General features: G+C 39.1%; 1 protein-coding gene across 1 annotated transcript in view; it reads left to right on the top strand.

Moving 5' to 3' along the window:
• Positions 1-1282: 1282 nt before the first annotated feature.
• The window catches only part of EGFR (epidermal growth factor receptor), an 84810-nt gene continuing 60660 nt past the window's right edge, over positions 1283-25432 (top strand). The window contains exons 1-10 of the mRNA XM_069083732.1: positions 1283-1580; positions 4717-4785; positions 6198-6316; positions 7902-8043; positions 10041-10157; positions 15825-15951; positions 16046-16119; positions 17322-17412; positions 20814-21013; positions 23593-23725. Of these exons, the coding sequence (XP_068939833.1) occupies positions 1496-1580; positions 4717-4785; positions 6198-6316; positions 7902-8043; positions 10041-10157; positions 15825-15951; positions 16046-16119; positions 17322-17412; positions 20814-21013; positions 23593-23725 (1157 nt within the window). The 5' untranslated portion in view covers positions 1283-1495. The remainder of the gene's footprint in view (positions 1581-4716; positions 4786-6197; positions 6317-7901; positions 8044-10040; positions 10158-15824; positions 15952-16045; positions 16120-17321; positions 17413-20813; positions 21014-23592; positions 23726-25432) is intronic.

Raw genomic sequence — 25432 nt, forward strand, 5'->3', positions numbered from 1 at the left:
GGAGAGTTTATTCTAGGCAGGAGAAACAGCAGGAACAAGGGTCTGGGCCAGATGTGGCCTAGCCATAGGAAGTCCCTCTTTGTATCACCAGAGAGAACTTAATTGAGGCTTCTAGTTAAGGCTAGGATAATTGGTTTCACAGATTCCCTTTTGTTCTCCTGCCACTACCACCATATTGCTATTCCTTAGAGCAAATACTTTCTCAGATTGTAGTGAAAATCAACATAGCTTTATCTGAGGACAAAATCCATTATAAAAATACAGAAAGCTAATAATGAGGGAATTGAGAGTAAGCCATGCCAGTTTTTTAAGGAAGGAATGAGGTAGGGGAGAGAGACACCAATAAATTTACCAGATCCCAGGAGCAGCAAAGAACAATCAAGCCTCTGGCAAGCTCTATCCATGCAGATCAATCTTTAAGCATTTCAGTGAACCAGACAAGCCTCCAACTGTTCACAATTATATTCTGTTTGTCATAGAAACTAGAAAGCTTTGATCCATCTCTGAATCAAACGTGTCCTCCATCCTCTATATCTGAGGAAGTACCAACTGCCTTCAGTTCTTCCTTGAAAATGTCTCTTTTGTGTTACTGGTTTTCACCCTAGACCAAGTCCCCATCAGCTGAAACTTTAGTTACTGCTAGATTCATCCTTAGTTACTTTAGATTCATCCTGCCTTCTAATCCAATCTACACAATGCTACCAAGTTAGCCTTCCCCTAATACCACTTTTATCATTATCATTCCCCTTGTTCAAAAATCTTGACTGGCTCTGCATTGCCTCTAGGATAGATATGGTCTGTTAGAGACAAGACTTGTGATTTCATTGGTCCCTCTTCTAGGATGGCTTGGCATCCCTGCAACTCACTGCATAGAGATGGGGTAGACATCCTAGGGCCTGAAGGCCAAATCTGGCCCACAATAACTCTATTATAGTTTGGTGACCCCTGGCCTAGAGCAGTGGGAGTTTAAATGACTTACTCCTCTTTCTGGATTTCTCTGACATGAATCTTTTGCTCTCACCAACTTCTTCACTGTCTTGACGTCCCTTCCTAGAATTCCTCTTTCCTTCCTTTCTCTCTTTTTAAAAATAATACTTTTCATTGATGGCTTTTGTTTTTAACTCACAGTCATTTCTGCACACACACACACACACACACACACTGAATCCTACCTTGAAGTTCCCTGCTGTTATAGCAAAAGGATACCTCTCCCTTTCCTTTCCATCATCAAAATCCTGTCCGTGTTTCAGAACTCAGGTCAAATTAAGTCCCAATTCCTCCCTGAAGCCTTTACCATCTTCTCTAGCCTCCACTGACCTCCTGTCTATTACCCTCAGTAGGATACTTGTCCTTCTTAGAAATGAAGGTGTGAAAAACAAAACAAAACAAAACCCTCACAAATATTTTGATTAGAATACAATTGAAGTTTCTTTTATTTTATATAGAAATCCTTGCTGGTGGTGTTCGGTTCAACAATAACCCAACCCTGTGTAATATGGATACGATCCAGTGGAAGGATATTGTGTATTCCAACTATTTCAACAATATCACAATAGACAACAACATCCATCCTAAGAGCTGTAAGTGTTCCATAAACTTTATTTCAGCTGCCAATTTTAGCCGAATAGCACCTTTTCTATACGTCCCCATCCCCCTGCCATTTTATTTTTTGAAAGGTAAATGAGTTCTCAAGGTAGGTTAAATGGGATCTATATAAGGCGATAGAGGGAGTGAATACACTATTGTATGAGAAAGGAGTCATTCACTCATGTGATAGAGTGTATATTATTACCTGTATGATCCTAGATAAGTCAAGTAACCACTGTCTAGCTCAGCGTTTCTCATCTGCAAAATGAAGGGAAGGGATTGACTCAATAGTCCCTAAAGTCCCTTCAGCCTTTAAATAAATTGCTATTAAAAACTCATTTTATAAGAAACTGAAACCTTTCTCAGGTCATATAGTCTCCTATGAGCTATATTATATAATTTGCTTTTAGGAAACGATTTGAGGGGTACTGAGAAGGGTGAATTGTCCAGGCTAGTAACCTGAACTATCACTCAAGAAATGTCTCTATAAATATCCTCTTTAACTGTTGAGCCTCTGGTTAATTAGATTAGGCAACCAATAAAGCCTTTGTCTTTCTCCCCAAATGAAGAATCTCAATTAGTCACTCTCTTTAATGATTCTTGCTATGCTTTTGACTCTTCTAGGCTGGGGTAGGAGCTATCAAAAGTTTAGCGTCCGGAAAGTCTGCTCTCTTGCATATTCTCCAAAAGGGAAGCAACCACACTGTACAATATCTACGCTATTATTTCAACATAATATGTATAGTTGTGTCCAAAGCATGGTTCTGGTCATTGCTATTAATGTCTGGTTGCTCTCAATATTCTCTACATTTTGAGTTTGGGCCACAATGTATATGTCACAGGTGAAAACCAATTATATATTAATGAGTCAGTCTAGTTTTCTAAGTGTTTGTTTGAAACAAGTTATTTTTACCTTCATAGAACTATATTATTGGCTCTCGGTAAATGATAATGTATGAATTTTACATTCATTCAGAGTCTGAGTCAACATTTTTCTATATTAATACCTGTAATCATAACATGGAGTCTTTATTGGTATGCAAGCTGATTTTTCTTGATGACAAAATTAGAAACAACAGTAATTCATGTTCAAGTGATCACTTTGTCTTGTCATTATATATATCTACACACATGTATATACATATGTGTGTTTTATACACAGACATACACACACACACACATTTTACACAGATGGGCATGCACACACAAGGGGAGCCCAAGGTTTTACCTGAGGGAATTAAAATGACGATGGTGATCCCTGAAGAAATGAGCTTTTTTGGAGGCTATAAAACAAACAAACAAAAACCCTTTTTACCAACCCTGGTAAAAAAACAAAAATCAAAACAAAAAACTGCTTAACAAAAAATAATTGTTTTAATTTACCAGAGAAATAAAGGAAACTTGAATAAAATTACTTGTAAGTTATTAAATTCTTGCCAGGGCAGCTTAGGTAGTACAGTAGATAGAGCACCTGAGTTCAAACCCAGCTTTAGACACTTACCAGCTCTGTGACCCTGGGCAAGTGAATGAACGCTGATTGCCTAAAAATAAAAACAAATTATTACCAAAAAATATATTCTGATCATTTGTTTTTTTTTAAAGCAATCGGGGTTAAATAACTTGCTCAAGGTTACACGGCCAGTTATTTCTGGGTGTGGTGCTATGTATCTGAGCCCAGATTTGATCCCCAGGTCATCCCGACACTGGAGCCAGTGCTTTTACTCGCGGAGCCACCTGGCCACCCCTAAGCAATTGGGTTAAGTAACTTGCTCAATGTTACATGGCCAGGTGTTTCTGGGTGGGTGCTAAGTGTCTGAGCCTGGGATTCAATCTCTAGGTCATCCCAACACTGGAGCCGGTGCTCTTACTCACTGTGCTACCTGGCCACCCCCTAATCATTGATTTAAATTTTTTTTAGCTAATTTAGTGATTCAGTATTTTCTCTGCAACTCTGAAGAGCAAATACATGCAGAATTATTCACATAAATGACACACAGAAATTTATGTGAATTGATAAACAAAATTGCATGTTGCAATAACATTTAAAAAAAGACGTACAAGTAACAAGTGCAATTTTAGGTACTTAAGAAAGTCCTACAGCACCGGCCCCAGGGTCAGGATAACCTGGGATCGAATCTGGGCTCAGATATTTAGCACCACACCCAGAAATAACTGGCCGTGTAACCTTGAGCAAGTTACTTAACCCCGATTGCTTTAAAAAAAAAAAAGTCCTACAAACCAGTAGCAGACCTCAACACACTAGTGAGTTTCTTAGGCTGTTCAATAATTACTCAAATTGACTTCTGAAAAAACAGAGATTTTTCACCTTCACAGGGTAAAATGCAAGTCAAAGCCCAGACTCTAAAAAATTTTGTGTGCCTTCTTATGTAGTTACAGTCAGAGACAATCAAATGATTAATGTGGTAACTTAAAATGGAGAGAACTACATATACATGCAAACTTATCATCAGTGACTGTCAGAGCATGGAAGAATAAGAAACCCTTCAACAGAATTTATTAATCACCCACCTACTATGTACAAGGCATTGTGGCACAGAGAGTGTAAAGGCAACAGAAAGTGGCCAGGGTTTTCAAGAGCCAGGATTTAAAATTCTGGCTTATTAGGTGATCTTAAGAGAAACCCCTTAAAGTATTATGTTCTTCATATATGTCAACAAGCTTGTCATGGCACCTAGTGCATAGTAGGTACTTAAAAAATGCTTGCTGACTCATACAATATCAGATAAATTCTAAAGCAACATAGGGTACTGAAACGAAGTCTCATCGAAAAGCCAGAGACATAGGTTCCAGTGCGAGTCCTGCCTTGCCTTAAGATGATCTTAAATCAGCTCCTCTGGGCCTGTTACTTCTCAACTGTACAATAAGGAGATTAGACTAAATTCTCTCCTTTCCAATGCTGAGATTCTTAAAATTGTTACTGGCTTAATGTATTGGTGAACTTTCATTTCTTCATTGGCAGCTGGTTTTATTGTTTATTTTTGCTGTGTTTCCATTTTTGGAATCTCAGAATTCACAATGAGCTAGGAATAATGGACAAAATGATTTGAATTGATCAGAGCCCTCACACTGGAATATTACAAATTTCTCTTTTTTTATTATTAATTTTAGGTGAAAAGTGTGATTCTAGTTGTCCCAATGGAAGCTGTTGGGGCCCTGGACCACAAAATTGCCAGAGTTGTAAGTATATGGATTTTTATATTTATTATATACTCATTTTCTTCAAATGATTGGGCAATAACCTGAATATCTCCCAGTGGGGATAATAATATCTGCACTGCTTTCCCCTCAGGGCTGTTGTGAGGCCCAAATGAGATAATTCATGTAAAGCACTTTGTAAAAACTTAAAACATAACATTAACTGTGCATTGTTATTTTAATCATTTCTCCCATTGGACGCATGATGGTATAAGACTGTTCGGTTTTTATTTTCTGATAATGGCCCAAGGCCTGGGGAGTTCACCTGATTTGGTTACAGGAAACAAGAGGCCTGGTGGCAAGCTTTTCATAGCTGAAACTCAATTGAGGGAACGTGGGACTGGCCCAGTCCATTAGAGTTGATAGTGACTGAAGTCTTACACTGACCAAATCAAATTTGGAAGAACACTTTTTGGATGAATCTTAATCTACTTAGGTACATTGATGTTTTGCCAATATTCGGCCACTCCTGATTGTTCTTGGTTCTGAATCTTGAAGGCTGGATCCAATATTGCCAGCTTATTTTGAGAACATAAACAGGCCTCCTTTGCCTCTGGGCCTGGCTGTTAAGTACCAGATGAAAATTAAACTTTAGCCTTCTTATGACCCTGAACTTACTTCTGAAACACCATACAACCTCACACCCCTTCTCTGAACTCATCTATTACTATCTATCCCCCTTACCTATGAAAAATCTCTAGCATCAGAGCAGAATAAGGTCAGTGAAAAAGGTATAATAATCACAAAGATTATTCTAGTCAGTGGTGGTAGAAAAATGCCTGTGAAGGTCCTGTATATTATAAATACAAGGGAGGCCATGTTTGATAATTGATACCCAAACAGAAGCCATCCTTTTCAGAACAGTGAACCCAACAGGGTGTTCTAAGGAAGAAAGCATTTGCATTTCCATGAGATCATCTGGGCAAGACCAGTTTAGAGTAGAAACTCATGCGGAACTGATAAGGTTGTCAGGAGATGACAAGTAGTGCTGCTTTACCAAAAATCCTCAAAAAATTCTGAGATTAATTTCTGAAGTCCTTAAAAAAGTCTTGGGGCAATGACTGACATATCCTCTTCTATCTTTAAGGGGCACAGCAGAACCTCCTTTTATCCACTCTCAGATATCCAGCATCCCAAGCTACTGACACAAGTGGCAAAGCTGTACTCCCTAGTGCGTGTGAGATCAAGCTACCCTTTATCAGTTTTGAGGATTGGTACCAGACCCTAAACCACCTGGGAAAGGTCTTTGCTAAAGCTCGAAAAACTTCCGTTTTCATAAACCTCCAGTTCACCTTTGATGAACCTAATCCACGTGGAAAAGGACCACCAAATATCTTTAAAAAAAAAATTGAATGAACATCTGGTTCACCTGGGTGACCTTTGCTCTTTTCCAGTGACAAAGACCATCTGTGCCCAGCAGTGCTCAGGACGGTGTCGCGGTAGTTCCCCCAGTGACTGTTGCCACAACCAGTGTGCAGCAGGTTGTACTGGACCCCGAGAGAGTGACTGCCTGGTAAGAGGGGCTATCGTATAGCCTTAAGGGAGTCCCAATTCCTAGAGTGTCTGTAATAAAGAACATAGCAGCTTAAGATAGCAAGGTACTTTACATATGTTATCTGATTTGAATCTCACAAAATTCTGGTGAGAAAGGTGCCATTAGTAACCTCATCTTACAGATGAGAAAACAGGAAGACTGAAGTGACGTGACCTTCCCAGGTCTATGCAGCTAAGTAGTAATTACCTGAAGCCAGATCTGAAATGCCTAACTCCAAGCCCACTGCTCTACCCACTTGCTGCCTCTACTCATTTGACTTTGAATACTCAGAGACAGTTACTTAAGAAGGAGTGGGATGGGGAAAGTACCTTTACTTCATAGAGAATCCGAGGACTTTGTGTGGTAGGGACATCACAGTTTATCACAAAGAGGTCTCAGAACCATTCTGTTTTTCATTGTGGTGGCATCTGTGAGAAAGCCTCAGCAGGCCACATCAAAACCTAGAATCCATTTCACTTGACTAAAGAGATCCTGGAGTGGCCACACACCCAGATCTAGAGGCCCTTTGGAACTTTTAGGACCATGGATTATAGATATCAACTGATAGGAAAGGGTCCACAGCCTTTCCTAGGGGCTTGGGGAGGTTTCATGCCTTTGATCCAGTGGCCTCCTGGCTGTTCTATGAACAAGACCCTCTATCTCTCTACTTTAGGCCTTTTCTTGGGCTGCCCTCCTCCCCAAGGCCACCTACTTACCTCCTTGGCTTCCTTTAAGTCCCAGCCAAAATCCTATGTTCCACAGAAAGCCTTCCCCAACCTCTCTCAAGTCCAGTGTCTTCCCTTTGCTCATTATTTCTTATTTATCCTATATAGACCTTGCTCTGTCTACCTTTCTTTGCATGTTGTCTCCCCTATTAGACTGTAAGCTTCTGAGGACAGGCACTGTCTTGTATTCCTGGTGCTTAGCATGGTGCTGGCACATAGAAGACAATAAATGTTTATTGATTGATGCCTTTCTAAATGTCAACATAGAATAATTTTAACTCATATTGGAAAGGAACATTTCAGGAAATATTTTGTTCGCTGAGGAATATGATTCACTTGAAAGGCACATTGTAGCTGGCATTCCTTTCAGGTAGGGGTTGGACTCAATGACCTCTGAACTCTCCATTCCTGTGATTCAATCTATTCACTCCAGGCTCCATTATATTTTTCTCAGCTAGATTCTTTCCCACAGAGACAGATCTATCAGGTTTCCAAAAAAAATGCATCTTTAAATAGGGCTTTGATTCTGAAAAGAAATGAACTCTAGTTAATGGGACAAGTCATGAGGTTCATGATGTTTCTATATCTTGGTTGAAAAGTTATCAGGCACTTCCTCGTCTAAGTATCCTAATGCATGCATTACTCCAAACAGGCCAGGTACAATAAAGAAAACAAAGAGAAAGGACTGTTGTGACTCATTTTTAAGTGACTGAGCTAGTTATCTTTCACTGAAATAAAGCGTCTTCATATTATGTAACACTCAGTTCCAATTGAAATCATCTGGCCTGCTTGGAAGTGTGTGCCTAGTCTCTCATCACTGGTATCCCACCTTGCAACAGGTGTGCCGGAAGTTTCGAGATGAAGCCACATGCAAAGACACTTGCCCCCCTCTGATGCTGTACAACCCCACCACGTACCAGATGGATGTCAACCCAGAAGGCAAATACAGCTTTGGAGCCACCTGTGTACGCAAGTGCCCACGTGAGTTCACCAAAGCCCCTGCTGCAAAGGTTGTCATTTAACTTTGAGGATTTCCCTACCAAGATTTCATGACTTAAGAACCCTTGAAAGGCCCTCTTAATTTATTCCATTAACTTCTGGGGGAGATGGATTGACACTATTCCTCTGGTGGTCATTCAGGATGTAGTTATCATGTAGCTGCCTAGCAGACTACTAAGGCATAATGTCCTCTTCTTGAAGGGCAGGGGATTTAGGCTGGAAGCCCCAGGTCCCTTATGGGTGAGCAGCATTCTATGCTGAAGGGCCATTATCTTCATTATTTCTCATGGCTGTGGTGTCTGCACTCTGTTCCTTAGGATGATCTCTTTTTGCCAGGCTATGCTACTCTGACATCCAGCTGTCACCAACCAAGGGCAGCAGTCCCCAGTAGTCTCACTATCAGGGGACTGAAGTCATCTGAACTCCCTTGGTATTTCACTGAGGGCACTAAATTAGAGAATTTGTAGAAAGAGATCTATCTTCTACATTGGTATCTTTCAACTATACAAGCATTTCCCTCCCCTTCTCTCTTTTTGGGGCACTGGGATTTCCAATCTCCTGAGAAGGAAGGGAAGGAGACATGTTGAAGGAGAAGTGGTTTCTTATTAAAGACCTTTCAATTCCAGTTAAAACAAAAATAGAGACAGTGCTAGATAAGTAAATATGGAATAGGAGGCAGGACAGGTGGCACCATAAACTCATTAATGGCATAAGTCTCCATGTCCTGCTTACATTAGTTGGTAACACTGAACACAAAATTACAGTTAGACCCAAACGGGATGTTAGAAGAATTCAATCCACCTTTACACATTCTGTAGATCAACCCTGTAAAGGCTGAGGCTATGGGAATGATGATGATGACGATTCTCCCCCAGCATCCATCACAGTGTTTTAAAACTTATTAGGCTTTTAAGAAATGGTGGTTGAATGAATGAATAACTGAATATATAAATAAATAACTGAGGTCAAGAAAGGCAGATTGAGTTGTCCAGTGTCACAAAGTAATTTCATAGTAGACAATGGTCCTTTCTTTCTTAGAAAGTAGTGTAGGTAAGGAAGATTAATTTAATGTGCATGGGTTTTTCAGATTTTTAGCCTCCGACCTTCCACTGTCAGTTAATAGAGCACAAAAGAATCTCAAACTTGGGTTAAGGCTGAATAACAATAATAAAAAATTTCAAGTAATTGACCATGCCAGTCTTCCTAAGAGGACTTAAGATGCCAAATAAGAAATTTGGTCTTAATGAACATAAGGACAATTAATATTTAAAGGGCACCTTAAACTTTGCAAAGCACTTCACATTTCTTAGTTCAAGTCCCACAACAACCCTGTGAGATATATGTTACAAGAATAATTACATTCATCCTACAAATGAAGAAATTAAGAACCAAAAGGCTAAAGTGACTTGTCCAGGGCCACACTATGAGTAAGTGGAATTTGAACCCCAGGCACCCAGACTCTAAGTCTAGCACTCTGTCTCTTATCTCAACGTTTATACCAAGGGGGAAGTCACCCAACGACCATACAGAAATGATCTTGTCACAAATTTATGTTCTTAAAAACAAATTTAAAAATATTTAATAGCTCAAATTTGAGATTTAAAGAAATAACTAATTTCAAAGAATTTAAATTTAGGGATTTTTATGACTATAGGTATTCAAGCTTCCTATGGGTATTCTGAAGATGAAATAAAATATTTTAAATAATTAAAATTATTGGGAATCACTAGAATACACTCCCCCCCAAAACTATTTACCTATAATTTCTTATTTAGCTCATTTGTCTTAATTTCATATGATGAAACAACTGAATATATAGTTTATATTCAATATAGTTTTATGTACAAAGTAAATAACAAGGGGAAAGCATTGTGTCCATTCCACAACTTAGACGTTGTAGAATAAGATAGAACTACTGAACTCATTCCAGAAACAACCGGCTCTGTTCCATGACTCTTTTTTCTTTCCCTCATCCTTAGATAACTATGTGGTGACAGACCATGGTTCTTGTGTTCGCTCCTGTAATGCCGAGACTTATGAAGTGGAAGAAGATGGTGTCCGAAAATGTAAAAAATGTGAAGGTCCATGTAGTAAAGGTAAAAAAGCTACAGGAAGGGCAGCCGGTGGCATAGTGAGTAAGAGCGTAGGCCCCAGTGTCGGGAGACCTGGGATCAGTTCCAGCCTCAGATACTCAGCACCCACACAAAAATAACTTGCCATGTAACCTTGAGCAAGTTACTTAACCCCAATTGCTTTAAAAAAAAAAAAAAGCTACAGGAGGCCAGAAAGGTCCATCTTTGTTATTCCTGACCTTTACTTCCTAGGTCAGCTGGGGTCTTCCCAGGTTTCTTTGAGACAATACTTTTCATCATTTCTTAAGGCACCATCATATTCATATACCATAATTTGGTGACTATTTTCAGTGCAATTCAACAAGCATCTATTAAGTGCCTCCTCTGTGCCTTGAGAATACAAACTCAAAATCAGAGATCACTAACCCTGTTAGCATGGGAATCCTAGTGCCAAAAATCTTCTGTATGAACTTCATATGATGCAGGATAGAATTCATTTGGGGACATTAAAACAAGGGCAGAGAACAGCCTAAGATAGTTATTTGGAGATAAGTCTGGAAAGGTTGGAGGGAGAAGAGCAGCAGAAACTGCGGGATGAATGTCATTAAAGAATTGGGGAAAAGAGCCTCACCTTGCAAATCTGAAGCCTTCAGGAAAGCTCTGGGCACATGCCTCCCTGGTGAAAAGGCCTAAGAACTTGGAAATAGGACCTGATCTAAGGGAGTGAGACAAGGAAAGAATTAATCTGCATTAGGATAGAAAATTCTCAATCATTTCCACTGAGAAGGAAGAACAAAATGAGAGATTGCCTTTTTCCTTAATTTTGAATAAGCCTGAGGCAGAGCCAAACTAGTAGAGAAAAGCCAAGAAGTCACCTGAGCTCTCCCCAGTTTCCCTAGGAAACAACTTTAAATCAAGCCTCTAAATGGATTCTGGAGTGACAGAATCTACAAAAAGATGGAGTGAAACAATTTTCTAGCTCAAGATAACTTAGAAAGATGTCAGGAAAGTTCTGTCTCAATTGGGTAAAACAGGAGCGCAGCACAGCACAGTGTCCAGGCAAGCCAGCTGGAGGTTCTTAGCCATAGCACAGATTAGCAACTGAGGCCTGTTGGTTCTGGCTCAACAGACCAGTGGCACAGCAGCTACCTGTAAGGCCTCCAACCCCAGTGTAGAAGGCAAATTGCCAGCCCCAGAATCCCAGCACAACAGGCGTTAGTAAGCTGAGCCACCGCAGTCAACAGGCAAGCTGCCAGCACCTGAAGCCCCAGCACAGAAAGCCAATGACCAGACCTTTAACTTACAGCACAAGAAGCTCAGGATAGTGCACCCTGTGTTCCAGCAGGAGAACTCAACTTTAAAAGCCATGAAATTGGCTAAAAAATGAGCAAAAAAATGGAAAAGAGCTGACCATAAAAAGCTACTATAGTGACAGGGAAAATCAAAACACAAACTCAGAAGAGGAAAACAATGTCAAAACGCTTACAGGGAAAACCTCAAAGGGGAATATGAATTGGTTTCTAGTCCAAAAAGCCTTCTTGGAAGAGCTCAAAAAGAATTTTCAAAACCAAATTAGAGAGGTAGAAGAAAAAGTGGAAAAGAAGTGAGAGGTAGGCAAGTGAAAGTCAACAGTCTGAAAAAGGAAGAACAAAAATCCACTGAAGAAAATTCACTTGACCAAATTAGGGGGATGGGGGGGAGGGCGGCGCATGGAAGTCCACTGAAGAAAACAACTACTTAAAAAGTAGAATTGGCCAAATGGAAAAGGAGGTACAAAAGTTAACTGGAGAAAATAATTCCTTAAAAATTAGAATGGGGCAAGTACAAGCTATGAGACATCAAGAATCAGTCAGATCAAAAGAATGAAAAAAAAAAGAATAAAATGTAAAACACTTCATGACCTGGAAAAATAGATCCAGGAGAGATAATTTAGGAATTGTAGTCCTACTGGAATGCCATGATCAAAAAAAGAGAGTGGATAGCATCTTTCAAGAAATTATCAAGGAAAACTACCCTGATATCCTAGAACCAGAGGGTAAAAGAGTAATTGAAAGAATCTACTCATCATCCCCTGAAAGAGATCCCAAAATGAAAATTCCAAGGAATATTGGAACCAAATTCTAGAATTATCAGGTAAAGGAGAAAATACTGCAAGCAGTCAAAAAGAAACAGTTCAGATATCAAAGAGTCATAGTCAGGATTATACAGGACTTAGCAGCTTCTATATTATAGAATCAGAGGGCTTGGAATATGCTGTTCTAGAAGGCAAAGGAACTTGGATTACAACCAAGAATCAACTACCCAGCAAAGTTGAGCATAATAGGGGACTTTCAAGTATTCCTGATGAAAAGACCTGAGCTGAAAAGAAAATTTGATCTTCAAATACAAGACTCAAGAGAAGCATAAAAAAGTAAATAGGAAATAAAAGTAAAAAAAAACATGTTATTCAATAAGGCTAAACTGTTCACATCCCTATACAGGAAGATGATCCTTGGACTCTTGAGAACTGTATTTCTATTAGGGCAGTTAGAAGGAGTAAACTGCTGGGAAGCCCAGAAAATAGCATGGCAGAAATTAGGCATAAACCAACATCTTACACTATATACCAAGAAAAAGTCAAAATGGGTACATGATTTAGACATAAAGGGTAATACCATAAGCATTCGGAGAGCAGGGAATAGTTTACCTGTCAGATCTATGGAGAAGGAAAGAATTTATGGCCAAACAAAAAATAGAGAACATTATGAAATACAAAATGGATTATTTTGATTACATTAAACTAAAAAGGTTTTGTACAAACAAAGTCAATGTGACCAAGATTAGAAGGAAAGCAGAAAGCTGGGAAACAATTCTTATAGCCAGTGTTGTTCATAAAAGTTCTTATTTCTAAAATATATAGAGAACTGAGTCAAATGTATAAAAACATAAGTCATTCCCCAATTAGTAAATGGTTAAATCCTTTAACCATTTGAACACCAGTTTTCAGATGAAGAAATTAAAGCTAACTATATTCATATAAAAAGTGTCCAAAATCACTATTAATTAAAGAAATACAAATTAAAACAACTCTGAGGCACCACTTAACACCTATCATATTGGCTAATATAACAGAAAAGGAAAATTACAAATGTTAGAGAAGATGGGAGGAATTTGGAACACTAATGCACGATCCAACCATTCTGGAGAGCAGTTTGAAACTATGCCCTATAGACTATAAAACTGTGCATAACCTTTGACCCAGCAATATCACTACTAGGTCTGTATCCCAAAGACATTATGAAAAAGGGAAAGGACCCACATGTACAAAAATATTTAAAGCTGTTCTTTTTGTGGTGGTAAAGAACTGGAAATTGAGGGGATGCCCATCAATTGGGGAATGGCTGAACAAATCGTGGTATATGAATGTCATGGAATACTATAAGTGCTATAAGAAATGATGAGTAGATGGATTTCAGAAAAACCTGGAAAGACTTATATGAACTGATGCTGAGTGAACTGAGCAGAACCAGCAGAACATTATACACTGTAATAGCAACATTGTGTGATGATCAACTATGATTGACTTAGCTCTTCTCAGCAATACAATGATTCAAGACAATTCCAAAAGACTCATGATGGAAAATGCTATCTACCTCCATAAAAAGAACTATTGAGTCTGAATGCAGATAGAAGTATATTACTTTCATTTTTTAATTTGTTTTTTTCTTTTCTTTCTCATGGTTTTTTCCCTTTTGTTCTGATTCTTCTTTCCAAACATGACTAATGTGGAAATATGTTTTATATGATTATACATGTATAACCCATATCAGATTGCTTGCTGTCTTAGGGAAGAGAGGAAGGGAGGGAGAAAAATCTGGAACCCAAAATTTTACAAAAGTGAATGTTGAAAACTATCTTTATGTATCATTGGGGAGTAAAATAAAATACTATTAGATGGGGCGGGGGGGAGAATTTAAATAAGCCTTTCATCTTCCATTATATCCCAATGCTGTCTTTCCACTCCTTCCACATCCTAGGACGCTATCTCAAGGCCATGAGAAAAGATGCAGGGCCATCTGGCATGTGGCAGGCTATGGAAGAAAATGTTGGATTAGAGATACAGAGGATTTGGGAAACAGATGTTTCCCACAGGAGGGTCCCAAGTTTTTCTTTCCCCAAACTAACAGGAAGGATGTATGTGTGTGTATGTGTAAATTAGCAAAAACTAATCTATGATTCTATCAACCTTAGTGATTTTTGTCTATTCTTAATGTGGAAATTCCTTCCACCAAGACATAACAACCTACCTCTGTGAGTCAACTAGGTATTACAGTAGTTAGAATATTAGATTCAATGTTAAGAAGATGCTTCAGATGCGTTACCCTGGGCAAGTCATTTAAACTGTAGCAGCTTCAGTTTCCTCATCTGTCATCCTCAACCCCTCACAGATGTTTGATTTGATTGCTTCCAAGGTGCCTTACTGTTCTAAATCTATGGGTCCATGATTATTGGAGATAGTTGCCTGGGACACTTAATTGGTACTATCTATACCATGGAGTCCATGGATCCCTAAGCATCCCCTAAGAATAAATTTTGGGGGATCCATGAATTTTTAAGAAATATCTTGGCAACTGTATGTCAATACATCCTTTTTCAAAAATAATCTGGTATATTTATTTTATAAATTTAAAAGCATCATTCTAAGACAAAGTCTATAGACTTCACCAAACTACTAAAGGGACCCAGGACACAAACCCTTACTACACTAAGGCAGATATGGACAGACTTTATATTGTGTGGCTCTGTCACTTTCTCTTACATAAACGTGTGTGTATGTACATACATATAAATGTATGGATTTGTGTATTCATGAGCATGTATACAGATATGTCCATATATGTCAAATTTCTTTCCCCTACCTCTTCCCTTATTCCTTTACCTTTCTTCCTTCCTTTTTTTCTTCCTTTCTCCCTCTCTCCCTCCCTTCCTTCTTTTCCTTTTTTCACCCTTTCTTCCATCCCTAGTGACTAGTAATGGTATTTTATGGTGCTATTAATAATTACTTGTTAATAAATGCATGAAAGGGCCACTGTTGTAAAAGTATATAATAACCAGCTGCTGTTACTGAGCAAAGGAGGAAGTCTGAAAGGAGTCCATAACCCTAAACACTTCCTTGTATTGGCAGCTCTCCCAGAATTAACATCTTCATTTTACAAAGGAGGAAACTGAGACCCACCCAGGGAGGTGAAACAAATATTCCCACATCAAATATTCCCACATCACACTGGTGTCTAGAATGTTAATCTAATGATCTTTTCTCACTGGCTATGATGGAAGAGGGAAAGGATGAGATGTACACACGTACACACACACACACACACACACACATACACACACACTGGGTTTAATGAGATGCTCAGCTGCCTTACTCATCCTATTTTGCTGGCCTGGAAGAGCCAGGGTTAGTGCTTGGAAGATGAATTTTGCAATATTAAAATGAACATATTGTTAAACTGAATCTCTCTTGTATGGCCCAAGGACGTATTCGTCCCCCATTTGAATGGGATTTAAATGTTAGTGATCTGTAATCCGCTGATAGTAAAACTAAATGAGGGTTATTTTGCACAATGAGGGAGACGTTTTGAAGTTCATCTGGAAAGTTATTCATTCCTAGAAACCTGGATCAAATAATCTTCTCTGCTCTTCTCCTAGTTTGCAATGGAATAGGAATTGGTGAATTTAAAGATGTTCTCTCCATCAATGCGACCAACATCAGACAATTCCAGAACTGTACCACCATCAGCGGCGATCTGCATATCTTGCCTGTTGCATTTAAAGGGTAAGAAGTTTGAGAAGAGGGAGTGTCCAGAGAAAGTACACTGCTTCTGCTGGGTCTGTGATCACTGCATGATAAGTTTCTGTGTTTATTTCAGTGATTCCTTCACGAATACTCCACCTCTTGACCCCAAAGAACTGAATATTCTCAGGACTGTGAAGGAAATATCAGGTTTGTACAAAACCCCAAAGATTCAGATAGTGTTAGAACTATAATCAAGCATAGAGGCCATCGACTACAAAATCCCTCATTTTATAGAAGAGAAACAGACCCAGAGAAGTAAAGTGACCTTTCCCAAGGTCACATGATTAAGTCAGTGAAAGGGCTATGGCTAGAAATCAGAGCTTCTACCACCCTTATGGCATAGGGTTCAGTAGTTAAATATATATTAATATACATGTACATTACCAGTGGTATAATCTGAGATGCACTAAAAAGGAACTCAATCCTCAAACAATATTCAGTTGAAATTTCATCATTTAAAATTAATTTCTTTAAGTTAAAAAAAGTAGTGATTCATACCCTTAGCCCTAGTTTAGATTGTTTCCCATAGGCCTCTGCCTCATCCCAGCCCTATTTCTGTTTTGCTTAAGCGAAACAGAATTACATTCAGAACAGTGCTATAATTAGATACCAAAAGGGCAAATTGTCAGTTTTTCCAACATTTTTGACCCCTTTCCATATTTTCTGAAGTCAGAGTGAAGACATCACTGTCCATCCTCCTTGAGGGAATGAAGTTACAATAAGGCAAGGTTAAGAGATGAATAGTGATTTTTCAAGCATTATTATCAGAGGGTATACTTTAATGGGAAAAGCAACGTGACCATCTCGGTGATTGGACAAGGGTCCACAGAAAAGACATTGGACAGATTTTGTCTATGTTGCAATTTCGCACAGCCCCTAATACAGGGGAGAAGGAAAGGGTCCAAACCACTATTTTGGTATTTAGTCCTCAAGTTCAAATTTCACGGCAGAACCAGATAAATGTGTGACAATATCAACTTTTAACTGGTTTATTTCTGAGGAAATTACATGATCTGTAAAGCACTTTTTATTTTGCTGATTTAAGTTTTCCCCTCTCTTCTTTTTAATCAAATTGACTCAAGGCTTATGGATTTTATTAGTCTTTTCAAATAACAAGCTTTTAGTTTACATTTCATTTCTATAATTTTTTTTTTGGTTTCCAGTTTGTCTATTTCTCCTCTAATTTTAAAATATATCCTCTTTTAGGTTTATTTGGCTTCCTAATTTTTAAATGTTCATCATCTCTTTCTCTATTTTGTTAATGCATGTTGGTAGGAATAACTTTTTTTCCCTTGAGGACTGCTTTAGCTAATTCTAAATCTATGATCCTATGAAACATTGACTTTCAGGATTTTTGCTGATTCAGGCTTGGCCTGTAAACATGACTGACCTCCATGCTTTTGAACATCTGGAAATTATACGAGGCCGAACAAAGCAACAGTAAGTCGCCAACAGTCCTACTCATAGTTGTGTTGTAATATCTAAGTCAAGGAGAGATAGGATTCAACCTTATCCATTCCAGAGGCCAGATCTTTAGGGGTTCAGCAAGAAGAAGGCTGTGGAAATTAGTCAGATAATTCAGGTAAAGCTGGGTATTTGAAATTTGCTTGAATTATCCAGGAAACTCCCATTGTCTTTGAGAGTGAAATCTGCCCAATTTATAATATAGCATATTTTTGGCTTTTCCAGATATTCAACTGTAATAACTAAACAGAAATTATTAAATAATTGATATAACCAGTATGGAGGAATATGGGGATAGGGCTTAAGAATGACTTTGCTGATTATTAGAGCTGTTTTACATAATTAGACTTCTAATTGTATTCTGTATCACTGTATAATAACCAAGTAAATTCAAGACTGGTAAAAATCATCTCAGATTACAAAATAGTCATACCTCTTGCTACTCAAATATAGTTTATCTGGATTTCCAAAATATCTCCTTTTGGCCAGAATTTATTCAATTTAATCGATGTAATAAGTATTTATCGAGCACCTACTATGTTCAAGATCCCCACTATGTGCAATGATATGCACTGGAGATACAGAAATAAAAACAAAAAAACCTTGCCCTTAAGGTAAGGAGCAGACATTCCATTCAGGACATAAAATATGAACTAGATAAGCAAATAGAAAATATATGCAAAGAATGTACAAAGTAATTTCTGGTGGTTGGAGAGAACATTAGTAACTGGAGGGGCTGGGAAAGGCCTTCAGTGTTAGGTGGCACCTGAGCTAAGCCCAGAAGGAAGCCTTTAGGTGAAGGCAAACAGTTCTTACCCAGCTTCCATTCACATAGCTTCAAAATATCATCATATGCAATAGGCCTCTTGGTATATTCCTTGAGAACAATAGATTGTCTCCCATCCCAGAAGTCTGTTTGTGTGGCTCCTTGCCAGGCCCACTTCCCAGAGGCCTGGTGCCAGGCTATGCTTGAAGTCTTCTCATGGTGACTGAAGATGGGGCAAACTGAGGACATCCAATTTACAGGATAAACACTATTATGAGTCACTAATTTGGACTGTCTTACCTTTCAGGAACCAGTTCTTGTTCTCCAGTACCAGATAACTCTGGGGCATCTCACCTGCTTGTGCTTGAGCTAGGGGCACCTAATCTCTAAGGAACACAGGGCTTTCCTGCTTGCCAGTAACCACTTCACACTTTGCATTCAGTGATTTCAAATGGCCCATCCAATGATTTTGTCTATGTTTATATTCTCAGTGCCTACCTATCACAGTGATGGGCACATCAGGGTATTTAATAGATGCTTATTGAATGAACTAAATGAATGAATGGTGGTGGTGGGGAGTTAATGAGGCTACTTTTTAAAAAGTTACAAAGATTGTGGTTCACCCCTGGGTTTGCTGAATTGCCTTCTCTGCTGTGCTGATATTAGAATTCACAGACGGAAGGCTAGATGCCAGGAGACAATTTTTAACCAAAATGGTGTGTCTGGTGGGACTGTACCAATACAGAGAAAAATTGCTCATGAGAAAATCAAAACATCCATCTTTCCCATGGTGGGATATGGGTAGAAGCTGCTGACATTAACAGTCAGGGTGGCCAAGCAGTGACTCTTCAGTATCAGGATGTTATAGTTTCACTGCTTCTTGTTAGACCTCCAGGAGCATGGCATTTGAGAGAGTTCTTCAAGCCATCCATAGTGCACTTGGGAGATGGGAGAAAGACCCTGTAAGCTCTCTTTTCAAACCTGTGCTGTTTGGCTTAACTCCTTGGCACAATTCCCTTTCCCCACTCATGGGAAGAACGCCTTCACCACATACTCAACAATGCTTATCTGGCCTTTTCTTAAAGGCCTCCAATGTGTGAGACTCTCCAGAGGCTGTAATCGAGTTGATTTGTTGATTGTAATTTGGTTGATGCCTTCCCCACAAATTTCCTATGCTTTGGGTAGAGAAGAGGGGATCACTTACCGCTTTGGGTTTGGCATTGTGATTTGCTTTCTCCTCTGCTTTCCTAAAAATGTGTTTTGGTTTTCTTAGTTGAAGAAAACCAAAGTTCATTTTGGCTTCAGAATTTTTGAGAGTTCTTTGTTATCCCTTGAGTTGACTGGGACTTAAACTTACCTTAGATCAGGGATTCTTAACGTTTTGTGTGTTATGGGCCTCTTTGATAAGCTAATGAAGCCTGGGAACCCCTTTTCTGGATGTCTAAAGTCATAATTGAAAAAAAATGCTAAATTTCAGTTAAAGCTTAGTGAAAAAAGAAGAAATTCCCATTCAAGTTCAACGACACTCTGAAATCTATCCATGACCACCAGGTTAAAAATCTTTACCTTAGAATATCTCAAAAGCAGATTAACTACTTACACATCTGAGCACAGTATTTCCCTTTTCTGATGCTCAGTATCTTCTATGAAATAATGAGAGTGGTTTCTAAAGTGCCTTCTAACTGTAGAGGAATATCATTATCTATTACTCTTTCTAATCACTGACCTACCATTCAAAATAAAAGAATAAATCTTGATAGTGAAATTACTCTCCCACAATGATGAGCAAATCCTCCAGATAATAGTCCAATCTGTATAAGGAGGCAATTTTATTCAAAGAGACCATTAGTTTTTATAGAGAATTATTTATTCTACCAGAAATTTTCTATAATCAATTTCTATTTTTTTATAACCCTAAGAAACAGCAGAGTAGGCAATCACCTAATTAGTGCCCCCTGAGAGGACTATGGGCAGCAACCCCTATACAAAATTACCAACTCTCCCATATGTCATTCCAAGATCATCTCTCCATTCCTTTAACATATTCCAGGAAGATTCTAACTCTCCTGGGAGGGGTCACCAATCAAGCCTTTAACAACTGAGACCTTAATATTGAATGAACTATTTTTCAAGTATGGACAAGAATTATACTCAGGATAGGTAATCGGGGCTTAGGAGAGGACATCACTGGAAGGGAAAAGATGTGAGAGTTCACTTAAGAGAAACTTCACATGCAGTCAGAATTCACTGACATGCAGTTAGCCTAATCACCGTCCTCCAGGTAGAGTCACCCTGAAGCCCCCATTTAGATTTATAAAAGATCAGAAAATTCTGCCTTTCTTAGGCAAAGAAAATAATGCCTTTCAAAGCTGTTCTAGAAAATGTCAATTTCCAACAGTCTCCAAAAGCCACAGTGCATGCCTCCTGACAATCTAGTTCTTCTTGTAGTGTGTGGAAACCTGGAGGTGGAGAGAAGAACGGGGTCTCCTTGAAAACCAAGACGTTTCTCAGCAATGCTATGTTGTTGTTTTCTTCCCCAAGCATTTCCTTTTCTTCTAACTGATTTATAATTATATGTCACAATGTTGTTTTTTTTCTCTCTTCATTTCAGTGGTCAGTTTTCTCTTGCTGTTGTTGGCGTGGACATAACTTCCTTGGGCTTACGCTCCCTCAAGGAAATCAGCGATGGTGATGTCATCATCTCAAAAAACAGACAACTCTGCTATGCAAACACAATAAACTGGAACAAACTGTTTGGAACAAAAAGTCAGAAAACCAAAATCACCAATAACAGAGATGAAAAAGAGTGCCGTAAGTGATGGATCCCTGCTGTCTGCTTTCAGAGCAAACTCTCACCATTACAGGTGTCTGTCTTGGTGGGCTTCCTTCCCTTCACTGGAGGTCTTCAAGGGGAGGCTGAATATCTGCTAGTCTAGGACATTGTAGAGGTAATTCTTGTTCAGATATGGAGGTAACTGGATGGCTTCTGAGGCTGTCCTTTTGAACTCTGAGATTCTATAATTGTAGAGATGATGGATTGGCTATGAATCAAACAAAGCTATTGTTCTCACTTAGATGCCTAAACCATCTTCAGACTTTAAGCAAGAATGAAGCAAAACAGTGAATCCCTGGTCCTAGCTTATCCATTCATTTATGTGATCCAGACTAGAACTGTTTTTTGGTTTTTGCTTTTTGCTTTTTGAAGGGCAGTTGGGGTTAAGTGACTTGCCCAAGGTCACATGGCTATTTTTTGTGTTAAGTATCTGAGACTGGATCCAAACCCAGGTCCTCCTGACTCCAGGGCCAGTGCTCTATTCACTGTGCCACCTAGCTGCCCCTATAGACTACAACTGTTTTAATAATTCTTACCTCAATTGAATTTATCTAACAATGAGTTTTCAGAGTGATGAAAATAATCAACATTGAAATTAAAGATGTGAATGAAGTCATTTCTACACCAGTCTACCTTCTGATTTAAAATGTTTCCATTGAAATATATCCATTATATTATTGTTGTTCTGCCTTTGGATATAAGAAACTGTCCTTTAACCTTCAATATCTATAAGACAGTAATCCCTGTTTGCCACCATGATTCCAATAATCCCTGCCCTTCTCTGCTTTCCCAAACAATATTATTTTGATATAAAAAATAAACTAAGATTCTCAAGTGGAAAATGAGTAGCATTTTGCATGACCAGTTTTCAGGATTTCCTATTTCCCAAGTCCTCATCACATACATGGTAACTACCTATGATATAAAATAAAAATTCAACATTATAAATGGAGAAGGTAGAAATTACAGTCAGAGATTACAATTTTGACGAAAAATGGAGTCTTTGGTGAGGGGGAGGGAGAAGTCAAGGAAATTGGGGTTAAATGACTTGGCCAAGGTCACACAGCTAGTAAGAAGGGAGTCTTTTAGTAGACTGCAAGGTGAGACAAGTCCAAAGTGTAATAGTTAAAAAGCAAGTAACCATCCAGCCTCTGCACTAAGCTTTCTGGTCATGGAGAACTGACTGCCCTCTGATTAAAACCCTCAGTGTGTTCAAAGTCTGCTTGAAGATAGTGGAGGTAATAATACCAATGCTACTCATAAAAATGATGATGATGATGATGATGACGACAACAAATACAACTAGCATTTCAGATGAGAGAACTAAGGCTGAGGCAGGTTAAGTGATCTGTCCAGGGTCACACAACTGGTCAGTGTCTAAGTCAGGATTTGAACTCAGGTCTTTCTAACCCCATACACAACACGCTATCACCTGCGCCACCTACCTGGCCTGTAATATATTTCTACCATATTATGTAGCTATAATAGTTCTGCCATGGGGGCGGCTAGGTGGTACTGAATAAAGTGCCAGCCTCAGAGTCAGGAGGACCCGACTTCAGTTCTGGCCTCACACACTTAACACCCACACAAAAAAACTAGCCATGTAATCTTGGGCAAGTTACTTAACCCCAATTGCTCTCCAAAAGGCAAAAAAAAAAAAATAGTTCTACCACCTTCTGCTATGGTCAGAGCATGTTTGGAGGATTGTACTCAGTTCTGGGCAACACAGTTCAGGAACAGCAGAGAAAAGCTACAATAAGAGATGGTGATGAGGAAAGAGACAATGCCACATCATATTAGGATCAGCCTGGAAAAGACTTTAACTGTGTTAAAGATTTGAAGAACTATCGTCTGGAAATGGGATTAGATTTGTTCTGCACGATCTCAGGAGCAGGAATGGGTTGCAAAGGGGAATATTTGTGCTTGCATAAGGAAAAACTACCTAATGACAGTGAAATGGCCCTGTGGGTAGAGCACTGGACCTGGAGTCAGGAAGACCTGGGTCCCTCAGATACATATTAGGTGTATGACCTTGGGCAAGTCACTTATCCCACTTGCCTCAGTTTCCTCAACTGTAAAATACTAATAATTTTAGTACTTATCTCCCAGGGTTATTGTGAGGATCAGATGAAATAATGTTTGTAAAGCTCTTGGCACAATTCCTGGCACATAGTAGACACTATATAAATGCTATTATTGATCATTGGGATTGTCAGAACATGGACTATGCTGCCTCTTGGAAAGAGTTAACTTCCTCACTGAAGGCCTACAAGTTGAAACTGGATGTCCCCTTTTGGAGATTCAACCAATGGTTGGATTGAAGCCATTAATACAACCCCCTCATTTTAAAGATTAGGAAACTGAGGCATGAGAAATTTAAGTGAATTTGCTTAAGGTCATACAGGTTAAAAGTGACAGAGATATTTTGGACTAGAGGGACTCTTTTTGACTTTGAGATTCTGTGAAACATCGCACAACACAGAAGCCAGAGGATTCATGCCCTAAAGCAGCTGGGGTACTGGAGCCACTACCCTGAAAGTTACTTTGTCTTCCTCAGGGACTCTGGGCCACGTCTGTCATGATTTGTGCTCATCTGATGGTTGCTGGGGACCCAAGCCAAGCCACTGTCTCTCCTGTCGCTATGTGAGCCGTCACAAGAAATGTGTCGAGAAATGCAACATTTTAGAAGGGTAAGGAATTTTTCTTTGGATTTCTCTATTGTGACCAAAAAGGAAAATTTCCACATCATGGGAAATATTAATATTTAAAGATTCATAGTTATTAGTTTTCTAATTATTTGCAAAATCTCCAGAATTCATGGCTTCCCCAAAAAGTAACCTCCTACCCTGAGGTTTCCAAAGTACTTTCCCCAAAGCAATTCAGTGAAATCTGTAGTGCAAATACTATGCTCCCTTTATCTGTACCTGTTCTTTAGTCACTGTGGGGGATACCTCCACTAACGCAGGCACAGTGAAATCAGTAAGGCTAAATGACCTGCTTTTTTTATTTAGTGACCTCCTTTTATTAAGGGGATTTGTTCAGTGAAGTTTGGATTCAGTCAGAGGGCTGCACTTGAGGACCTAGAGGGTCACATGTGGCCTCGAGGCTGCAGGTTCCTCACCCTTGGAACTAATCTTCTGATACAGTTCTCTTTCTACTATATGCTGCTGCCTTGTTTATAACTTAATAATTTTTAACAATAACGGGTAGTATTTACATGATGTTTTAGGGTTTACAAAGTGTTTTGCATGTTACTTCTTTTGATACCCACAACCCTGCTCAGAATCACATGATCTGAAATAGGCTACCTAACCCCTAAACCATCCCAGAAAAAAGAAACTAGCATATGGGACGGCCAGGTGGCTCAGCAAGTAAGAGCACCAGCCCCAGTGTCGGGATTACCTGGAGATTGAATCCGGGCTCAGATACGTAGCACCACACCCAGAAATAACTGGCTGTGTAACCTTGAGCAAGTTACTTAACCCCAATTGCTTAAAAAAAAAAAAAAAAGAAACTACCCTATGCCATATTTAATCATTATTCATCCACCATGTGCTTGAAGACTTCCTTGGGGAACCCACTGGCCCCTGGGGCAGCAAATTCTACTTTGGGGGAGAGCTATAAATGTTACAATAGGAACCCACATCAGTGTATCCATTTGCACTCCTATTTCTAAATTATTTCTAAAAATTTCTGAAGAATTTCTTTTTTTTTTTTTTTTGCCTTTTGGAGGGCAATTGGGGTTAAGTAACTTCTCCAAGGTTACATGGCTAGATTTTTTTGTGTGAGTGTTAAGTGTCTGAGGCTGGAACCGAACTCAGGTCCTCCTGTCTCCAGGGCCGGTGCTCTACTCACTCTGCCACCTAGCCGCCCTGAAGAATTTCTAAGAATTGATAAATATAGCCTCTGGACATCATCCTCCACAGTGCGCTGAATTTAGTCCCAATAATCAAAGGATTGAGGGTCTTGTCTAGATCTACTTTGTTTTTTGTTTTTTAATCACACCCTGAAGATGCAGGTAACCCTTGTCTACACAAGATAACACAATTCATGCATGTTTGTGTTCTTGGTGCACTAAATTCTCAGTTCCTTCTTCTCATTCAGTTGGAAACCTATAGTCGAAGGTGTATCCTGTGAAGGCCTATCACACCTTCGGGATTAACCTCAAGGCTCTTAATGATAAAGTTGTTTGTAAATCTTACAACCACAGAAGTAGAAGGGTCCTAACCATTACTCTTCTTTGGAGGGTGGCAGGTTTACACTCATTGTAACCCAACCTAAAACAAATCCAAATAGCTGAATGGGACCATATTTCCTCTTTATTCATCCTCTTCCAATTACATTGTGTGCTTTTAGTGAATATCAAATGAGAAGAGGTATGTATGGGAAAACAATCT

This window comes from Petaurus breviceps, unplaced genomic scaffold (assembly GCF_028583685.1).
Source record: "Petaurus breviceps papuanus isolate PSGF00001 unplaced genomic scaffold, PetGlider_PUasm1.0 174, whole genome shotgun sequence".
Taxonomy (NCBI): domain Eukaryota; kingdom Metazoa; phylum Chordata; class Mammalia; order Diprotodontia; family Petauridae; genus Petaurus; species Petaurus breviceps.